We start from the raw sequence: 9,454 nt of genomic DNA, 5'->3' as shown, positions 1-9,454 counted from the left end.
AGGTAAAACAACACGGTAAGTAAAGTCCAGGCTGGGATGTGAAAGCTGATGATAATAATTTTTATTTGCATCATGACAGCTGTTATTAAACACAAAAACATAAATCATATTAAATATTATTTAATATTAATAATTTAGACCTTTGCTCGACTGGTTATTAAGACAAGCTCTGTTATGTAACGGGAGCAGTGATGAGGTATTCTGTGGATTTTAAATTGAACTTGTGCAGTAGTTAAATTAAACAGCGGATCCACCATCCTCATCAAAAATAAACCTCAGTTGATATATACTGCTGTTGGTGGGTTGGGATAGATGATTACAGTAGGTATGTATGTACTATTAAAAGGTCCAGTGTGTTAAACATTTTTGGATAATCTATTGGAAGAAATGGAATATAATATTCATAGGTATGTTTTTGTTAGTGTATAATCATCTGAAAATAAGCCAGCGTAGTTTCTCTTGCATGTTTGGAAAGCTGAGCTATATTCAGATGGTTGCTATCTACAACTTAACTGCTAGATGCCACTGAATCCTGCACACTGGTCCTCTAAAGGAAAAATGTTCTGTCATAAAGAATAGGAGTAGCAGGTATAAACTCCCATAACATCCCCGTTTTTTTATTTTTTTACTTTTTGCACTGTCTGCACTTTGTATCTTAACTGTAATTTTTCATCAGAGAAATCATTTTCGCCAGAGCAGTTTTACACAGCATCGACATTTTGTGTCAACTTAGGGTCAGATTACATAATTGCAACCACGAGAGCAACACAGAGCATTGAAGGATAAATTTCACCTATTTTTCCAAAGGAGAGGCTCTGTCACGTGTGGAGATGCAACAAAGGGAAACTCCTTTGACCTGCACTCGCACCTCTACAACCAACAGTTGGATTGGATAGTGGGAGAGATGGACTCATGTTAAAAAAACACATTTCATATGTAAATATTCAGTCAACCATATCTTATTATCATACTAACTGTACTCATGTTAATTGTCTGTCAGATTGAGGGTCAAATACTGGACGTTCCAGCAGGACCACAGCCTCCAAACCCCGCAGCCAAGTGTCCTATCTACAGATGGAACCTGCAGCATAAATACAACTACACGGTAAATACGTCCACAGGCATTTAATCACCTTATTATCTCATATGTTATGGAAAGTGTATCAGATGTAAAAGTGTGCCTTGTTTTATTTCTTTTTTCACACCGGGCTAGGATGTCTTGTTGCTCCGACAGTTCATCAGGTCAGATGGAGGGATGTTACCCAAGAGAATCACTGGTCTCTGTCCAGAGGAGCATAATAAGATCGCCGCCTGTGTGCAGATGGCCCACAGAGCAGGTCAGTGTTACTGCCTGCCCCATGTCTGTGTATTTACATCTGAATCCACTCCAAACTCCAATTACCCCTCGCCCTTCATTATCTGTTTGACACTGGGTACCTTAAGGTACAAATCTAAAATGATTCCACACATTTCAAATACAGTTCAGTGTCGTAGATAAGCAAATAAAGGCATAAACAAATGTAGGCATTGACATTGTCAATATGGTGAGAAGTTGTACCAACTGACCAAAAAAATCTCTAAATTACATATGAATTTATTGAAGACCATAATATATGCTGAATCGGTTATCATATTTTTGGTTTCTTTCCGTTGATTAATCGACTAATAGTTTAAACATTGTTGATTTAAAGCAAATGTTTCCCTCTTAACCAAACTGTGAGAGTGCAGACAACAAGGCTGGTAAAAGTGCTAATGAGTTAGTTTAACTGTTCATACTTTTAGTAGTGTGAATCTTAATGTATTGCATCAATAAAATCCAGCAAATTCTATCTGTTCTGTCCTTTTTGGACCTATTTTACTGATAATTGGTTGTCTTTGATGAGTCCCTCAACACATTTAAATTAAGTACATAAACATGACATTTGTCTTTCCTCTCTGCTCAAGGCCTGCTGCCTGACCACAGACCCAAACTTCCAGAGGGCCATGTCCCAAAGAAGCCCAAAGCACAGCTTAACAGGTAATGTATCCACGTGTGTGTTTCCCACTATTACCTATCAGTTGTCAGAAACTGAAGCTAGCAATAATTTGTTCACATCTGCTGTTTATTGTACAGATACCTGACCCGTTGGTCCATTGACTCGGTGAAACCCATCTATAAAACTGGATTGAAGTGGTGTAAGAAACGCATGGCTGTCGGCCACCCAGCACTCAAGGACAATGTGCGTTATGGTGTCAAGCCCCTTTACTTAAAACACTGAAGGACAGAAAGCGTGACGAATCTGTACAACAACTGGACGAGAGTGGGTGGGCCCTTTTATGCAAGGGCACAGTTCCAAGTGCATTGACTTCATATTTCCATGGGAAAAGGCCTAAAAGCTTCATCCATCTGTATTTATACTACCTTTTGTTTATTAAGCTGCGTCACGCTTTTAATGAATCATGCTCAGCCCCACCCAGAACCATCTATTCTGTCTCTGTTGGTTTTTAAAAAGCCCTTGAAGTGAACTCTCTTGACAACTTAATGTGAGTATCAACTGGGTTAATGCTGCAGTTGCAAAGTAGGTGGTGTGTGGACTTTGTATACGTAAGGCAACACAGATGTGCAAATAAAATGCTCTCAACACGTGTTTACTGTATAGGAATAGCTTTTGTGCATGAGAACTAAATGGAACAAAGAGAACAACTGTACTTCTTCAGTTTATTTCTTTTCAGCTAAAACAAACAAAAACTCCAGCAATATGTTGCGTTTGATACATTTTGAGGGTTGATACACGAAGGGGATTTCTAGCTTGAAATAGGTGTACGATGTATCTTTTTATAGCATGAAGGGAAGGTCCAAATTCTTGGTCCCATCACCGATATAGATGTATCCGTGCTGTGGCGTCATCGGCACATGGTAGGAGGTCAGGCCGAGCCACAACAGGCTGCGAAGCACGCACACTTTGCTGGCACATTCAAACTGAAGACTCCATGATCCTACACACAAACAAAGAAGACTTTTTGTGAACAATTCATGATAAATGCAAGAGGCTGCCACGTCATGTTCTGTTGAGCCATATTGAAAGAGAGGCTACGCTTAATCTTTATTATCAGTCCAAGAAGATTATACTATTCACATGCTAGAGGCAGCCAAGGGATACAATAAATCAACCCTTTATGCTTTTGATATCTTCAGTCTAACCTGTTTCTCAATATGTTCGGGTGTGTCCATGAACCCAAGAACTGGAACTGCTACTATGTAAACATACAAGCCCTTTGGTTGATTTATTTGCCTAAAAGAGAGATGATTCCGATAAATGATATGGTTGTTGCGCCACATTTTTGTCTTTGAACTTATATGGAAAAGGTATGATTCAACTAGAGGTAAAAACAACTAGAAGTTCGGTATCTAACATGCAACATGTGGTGTCCAGGTCATAACTGTGCTGCTGCAGGAGGAGAAACTTTAAGCCATAAATCAGTAGGGGGAAACAGTTTGCAGGACTGTTGTGGAAAAGAGGAGCAGCCCATCTTAGGGTCTCAGAGGAAAGCACCTGTCTTTTGGCGGCGATACATCATACTGCATTTTCCCCAGAGTCGCGTTTAAAAAAAAAAAAAAAAAAAGTAACCTATTTATTTTTCAGCATGCAATCTGCTCTTAAGACGGCTACAGTGAGTGTGGCATTGAGACAGCTGTGTAATGTCTGCTGCAGCGATGACACCGCAGACATCCGTATCAACTCAAAGAACACACACAAACATTTACACTTGTGGAAGCCCTCTTAAATCAGACATCTGTTGCGTGTTTGGTTATGGAGGCTAAACATTTTTTTCCCTCTCTCACACATACACTTACTATTCACAGTCACTTTATCTGCACTCACTATCATCCAGCTAAGCAACCGACTCCAAAACTAAACACGACTAAATTCACATTATTCTTTTCACAATATTAGGTTTGCTTATTGTTTGTTTGATTGGATTTTTCTAATATATTTAATACTCTTCAACAGCCCAATACTGTTCCTTTCTTTTTATCTAACTCAGGTTCATGTGGAAATGGTGTTAGTAGAGTTCTCTCCAATTTTCCTCTGCAGACCTGGAGGCCAGACTTACAGTAGACAAGATATTTCTAATCCAACAACAACATTGCCTAGTTATTAGATCACTGTATCCAAAACCTCTGATTGATTTGGTTCAATGGTGGGAAAAGTTAAGGGAAATCCTTATAACATATTACCAGGAAAACCTATTTTAGCTGGGCAGTAGGTTGACGGAGTTCCTGTAATTTTTTTTTTCTTTAAAATGATTCAGTTGTTCCCACTTGGAAGAAATACCTCTTGACTTTCAGTCAGTTGAAACACTATAATGATTTGTGCTAAAATCACGTCATTCAGATTGAACTGGTTTCACCTTTAGGAATATCATCACTCAGCACATCCAGGAAGTCGATAGCCGGGTTCAAATCGCCCATTTCCAGGATGGATTTCTTCTTCAGATTCTTTGGTTCTCTGAAGTGAAGGAAGTTGTCAAGCTTCCCCGCTTCTGAGTGAGACAGACCTGAGGAGCATTTACATTCACTGGCTTGTAATTCAAACTGAATTGTATCATATCTGTAAAGACACAGGCACACAACGTCACAGTGATGTATATTTACCACCAAAGCTGCGGTTGATCTGGACATGGCCGTGCGGACTCTTGACGAAGGCACCGCGGGGTGCCACAGACACTTGCTCATCGATCTGATGAACTGTTACTGCGAGCCTGCTCTCCTCCTTGACTTTGGTCTGAAACCAAGAACAGCCCCATCACTACGCTGGAATCTCGTGGCTGTACAGATATTGTTGGGATCAGCCAGAAACAATAAATCACTGCAAAACCTCATCTTTGAGATGTAAGCCGCAATTCTCTTTTGCTCTTATGCTTTATGAATAAAACCTGTGTGTTGCAGAGATATCTGAGATATTGTTAGTCTAAATATATGTTGGCAAAAGAAGGTCATAGTTTTTTTACTGTTGATTTTGGTCCCACATCCAGCCTTATTGTGGCTGTAGTCATAGTTTCACTGCGTAACGCTTTGCTAGAATCTCTGTGGATAACAGGAGACGAATGTATACACATATTTATAAACTACCTACAAGATGATTGAACTCTTCCTCTGATGCAGTACAGCTGAATACTACAGTAACACTCGTTCTTGAGTCATCCCACACAGGATTGATCACACTTACCGCTACCTCCTCCTCATCCATCTCTCCTTGCCTGTGGATCTCAAAATGCTCATACACATACGATGGGTCTCCTATGAAGCGACCCTTTGCTGCTTTGGACACTTCCTCCACCATAGAGTCGGTGACAGGGGGGAGCAGGAGCCAGTCCATGCAGTTGAAGCTGAAGAGAAACAGGAATATCACTTAGACACAAGTAGACATAAAGTCGCTCCAATGACACAGCATCACAGCTGAGGCCGTCTTACCTATAGAGATTCTTTCTATCCTGCATCTCATCCTCTCCTCTCCCCTGGGCGATAAAGTAATCCTCCTTTAATCCCAGTATTTTGCCCCAAAACAAGACTCGACGGAACTTGTAGTTCTTCTTCAGGATCACCAAGGAAGTCTGCAGAGCGGTTCTTTGCTCAACGTTTAAAGTGTATCCGCTACCGGCAACCAGTTCAAAAGAGTAGTATAACGAGTCTGAGTCCATTGTTTATGTAATAAATAAGAGTTACCTTAACGTTACTTGGTGTTTTAAACTACTCACTAGCTAGTAAACCGCGAGGCTAACCAAAGCCTTCAGGTCCCGAACGAACGCTAGTTTGGTTGCTAATGACAACAAACCTTGTTGCGCTGGTTGTCATAGCAACCTGTTTTCTCTCTTTCTTTCTTTCTTTCTTTCTCTCTCTCTCTTTCTTCTCTTTCTTTCTGTTTTTCGAGTGTGTCGTGCCGCCACTCAATATCACGGTCCAAACAGAAACAAAACAACACGTCTCATCCTGGGTGTGTTTGTTTGTGTTGTTTACACAAAGCAGAGCACGCGCGCGTCTGGTCGGTTGGTCTGACGTCAAGCCCTATCTTTTTCAAGGGTGTGCGTGCAAGCAGGAAGCTGTCCCAATAAATCAGAGGACATAAATGTCAATATGGCTGTATTTGGTCTAATTTGTCGCTAGGAGAGAGAATAATCACAGCTCTCATACACCCTAAACTGCTGGTGCTCAGGTACACACATTATGCATGCATTTCATGTGTATATATGTATAAAAATCAAATACAATATCTTGATATTGCCTGTGTCTACTACTGACCTAACACTCACTAATATCAGAAACTTCAACCAACCTCTCAGCAACAGCAGGGGCAGCACTGGTGAAACTAACAGCATTAATGATGGCCCCATTCCATTAAAGTGTCCCAGTAAGCCAGAACAGTGAGGATACATAGCAGCTCATTCACAAAAGCACCTAAATGGAATGCAGACATAAGGTAAATGTCTGCTATGAAAAAGGTCTGTGGGCCATACAGTCATGAAACACTGACACTAAACTATGTTACTTGTCTCTTAATTTAGATTTGTCAAATTATAAGAAAAAAAAGCTTTATTGCACTCACTGTCATTTTGCTCTGTTGTATTGGATTGCATTGTCACCTGTACAACAATAGTGTGCATACAGTGATGCGACAGTATGATATTGATTCATATCTGTTTTGCTCTCCCCTAATTTAGTTGCTTTAGCATTCTTTGACAATACACAGTGAGTACTTTACCATATACAGTAGATTCTCATCTATTGTACATAACATTGTCAGAGAAAGAGGACCAAAGATAGACATATTTTCCTGAGCTGCCCTTATATGTACCGTAATAATTTTGCTTGTTTTGTGTCTGGCTGTTTCTGAAAGACAGAATGGGTTAAGCCCTTTAGCACAGCTGGCAGGATGCATGCTTAGATCCCTTTAACATGACTGCATGGGCCATGGGAATAGGAGTGCTAGGATATCATCTTATCACTGTAATCATAGCATGTGTTTCTCTACGTATTAGTGACTAGAAACAGCATGAGAGAGTGTTGGTGTTCGCTTGGGTTGGTAACAAACAAATACCTGTAATTAGAGATGGGATATCATGGAGGTACATGAACTCACAACATACAGCAGGCTGGCTTCCTTTTGGGCTTATGGAAATTTCGTGAATAGGATTTAGAGCCGGGAAATGGGAGACACAGTGTGTGTATGTCTGTGTGTCTGTTTTAGGCTTGAGACTACAGAGGTGATTTGGCCGCAACTGAAAAAGCAAAAACATAATCTACAATGTGAGAGGAGGAAGCAGGGGATAGGTGTGTGCTGTGTGATTTTGTCATTGTGTTGAATATTTGCAGTTTGTTGTTTTATCTGTATTTCGCAGTCAATTCTGTTTGCTTTCCAAGGGTGGCGTAGCAAAGAGTTTTTTTATATTGATAGTGGAATTCCGCTTTTTCTCTCTTCTACTGGTGAGATTTTCTTTCAGCTCAAATCTTTGTTCATAACTTCCCAGTATTTCATTGATTTTTCTCTTTCACATTCAGTGGAAACCTTTCATTCACAGATTTCACTGATTTCTGGTCCATCTGCTCCAGAAAGTCAATTCCAAAGGTGAATCCTCTCCTAGCGCCAAAAACCTGCATTTTATTGAGACACGTTACTGTACTCAAACTGCTGAAACCTTTCTCCGTTGTCATTTCAGTTCTTTATTGTTATTCATTACCATTTCCTGGTGATGTAACTTCCTGAACTCAGTACATGCAGTGATCTATACTGTATGTACAGGCAGACTGAGTAGTGCTGAAATCACTGGCTGCTCTGGGCAGCATAAGGAGCAAATCCTGTTTAAAAGACACTAAACGGACATTGGTTGTTTGGTTTATCCTGGATCAGATCCAGCAGTCTTAGCCCGTATAAACAGTGTGAAGTTGGCTTGAGTTACACTTAGAAAAATATGTTTGGGTACTGTCCAACAAATGATTTTTGACAGTTGACACTGTTGGGCTAATCTTGGACTTGGGGATCCTATTTTTGGTCACCTTGCTTGACAGTCTTCCTTACATACAGCTTCCACTGTATTCATTTGTGCCATACAGTAGGACTGAAATGCCCCTGAAATCCAAGTATGTGAGGCTTTCTCCATTAAGAACTTAATTTAGATACATTTATACTTTATATGGTTGTTTTTGTTTCTGCAGTTATATTTGTAATAAGCTCTTTATAAAATAGTTTGTGGCAGGATCCGCCATTCAGATTGCCCTCACATGCACAGGTGTCTTTACATGAAATGAGGCATGTATGTTATCCAACTGTGTTTAATTTTATATCATTGATATTAGCCTCACTGTTTACTGTTCACCCACCTAATGCAAACACTACATTTCCTACTGCTGCTGCATTTAACTAGTCAATCTAATGTGAAGCAGCAGCAAGTAGGACATGTGGTTTACTTGTAGTTCCTTGTTAATCCTCTGAGGGCATGAAGGCAATTCAAACACCAGCATGGAAACTCTAACAATGCAAACTAAAGAGGTAATTAAAGAATGTAAACACATTGAATGGCTATTATAAGGAAAACACCAACCATAAATAGTATCAAAGATTGGGTTTGAGTTCATGAAAATTTTATGGGTTGTAACTTTAAGAACCCTTTGTGGGCAGGTTCTCTCAAGAACAACAATCTGAAATAACAAAACCAGGTTTAAATAAGTCCTAATGTCCAGTCATTCCCATGCTTGCCTATTCCCATGACACACTGCATTTCCAGGGCTCTGTGTGTTGGCTGTAATTGTCCAAACAAAAGGGCCTCGGTCTGGAGTCACATGCTTCATCAGCAGCGGTGATTTCAGCTGTCTGGCCCTCCGCCCTTCTGGCTAATGTAGTCCACCAACAGAAAAAAGAGGGAGAGTGGGGTGACTTTTCTACAGAGTACCCCACACAGAAGAGAGCACATAAGGACAGCCCCTCACCAACCCACCCACTCACACACTCGTACAGACAAACACACTTTGAGCTTGTGGCTCAGGATGGCACCTCATTAGAGTTGGCAGTGTAGGTGGAAGTTTTGGAGTTGGAGGCCACAGTGTGACACACAGACACACCACTCCACTTCTGTTTCCCAATTGGCCGGGAAGGAAGTTATACTTGAAGCGGTCTGTTTCTGTCCTGGTCCCGCTGCTCTGGGAAACTCACCTCCCAGGCGACCAGCGTTGCCACGGCACTAATCCTGACGAACAAAAGATGGGGGTGCCACAGAGCACGATGCTGCCAGATGCTTTCATTGGTTGGCACCATCCCACGCGATGCCGTGATTGGCCAGGGCCATGTTTGTATACAAATTGGAGCAGTCAGAGGTCACATCCATCGATCTTGGTGGTGACATGAAGGAAACCTGACCTCAAAACCTCAGAACCTTAAATGGGTTTAATTCCTGTTTGATACACACATATATACACACACAC

The 9,454-nt window shown here is 40.8% G+C and overlaps 2 protein-coding genes across 2 annotated transcripts in view; one reads left to right on the top strand and one right to left on the bottom strand.

Annotated features, from left to right (window-relative positions):
* mrps18a (mitochondrial ribosomal protein S18A) overlaps window positions 1-2,634 on the top strand; it is a gene marked incomplete in the record, with an annotated part of 3,439 nt that extends 805 nt beyond the window's left edge. The window contains 4 exon segments of the mRNA XM_035678202.1: window positions 1,001-1,105; window positions 1,214-1,337; window positions 1,945-2,017; window positions 2,114-2,634. Of these exon segments, the coding sequence (XP_035534095.1) occupies window positions 1,001-1,105; window positions 1,214-1,337; window positions 1,945-2,017; window positions 2,114-2,258 (447 nt within the window).
* A 56-nt stretch (window positions 2,635-2,690) lies between these two features.
* On the bottom strand, window positions 2,691-6,014 carry rsph9 (radial spoke head component 9). Its single transcript, XM_035678201.1, has 5 exons — window positions 5,456-6,014; window positions 5,211-5,370; window positions 4,637-4,766; window positions 4,393-4,539; window positions 2,691-2,976 (listed from the first exon to the last, which is right to left on the bottom strand). Exons 1-5 carry the CDS (start codon window positions 5,680-5,682, stop codon window positions 2,816-2,818), a joined length of 825 nt encoding a protein of 274 aa, XP_035534094.1. The 5' UTR covers window positions 5,683-6,014; the 3' UTR covers window positions 2,691-2,815.
* Window positions 6,015-9,454: the final 3,440 nt, after the last annotated feature.

The sequence above is a fragment of the Morone saxatilis genome, unplaced genomic scaffold (assembly GCF_004916995.1).
Source record: "Morone saxatilis isolate NCDOM2014 unplaced genomic scaffold, NCSU_SB_2.0 Contig7, whole genome shotgun sequence".
Lineage (NCBI taxonomy): Eukaryota > Metazoa > Chordata > Actinopteri > Moronidae > Morone > Morone saxatilis.
The sequence above is the reverse complement of the archived record's forward strand: the minus strand, read 5'-3'. Positions and strand labels throughout refer to the sequence as shown.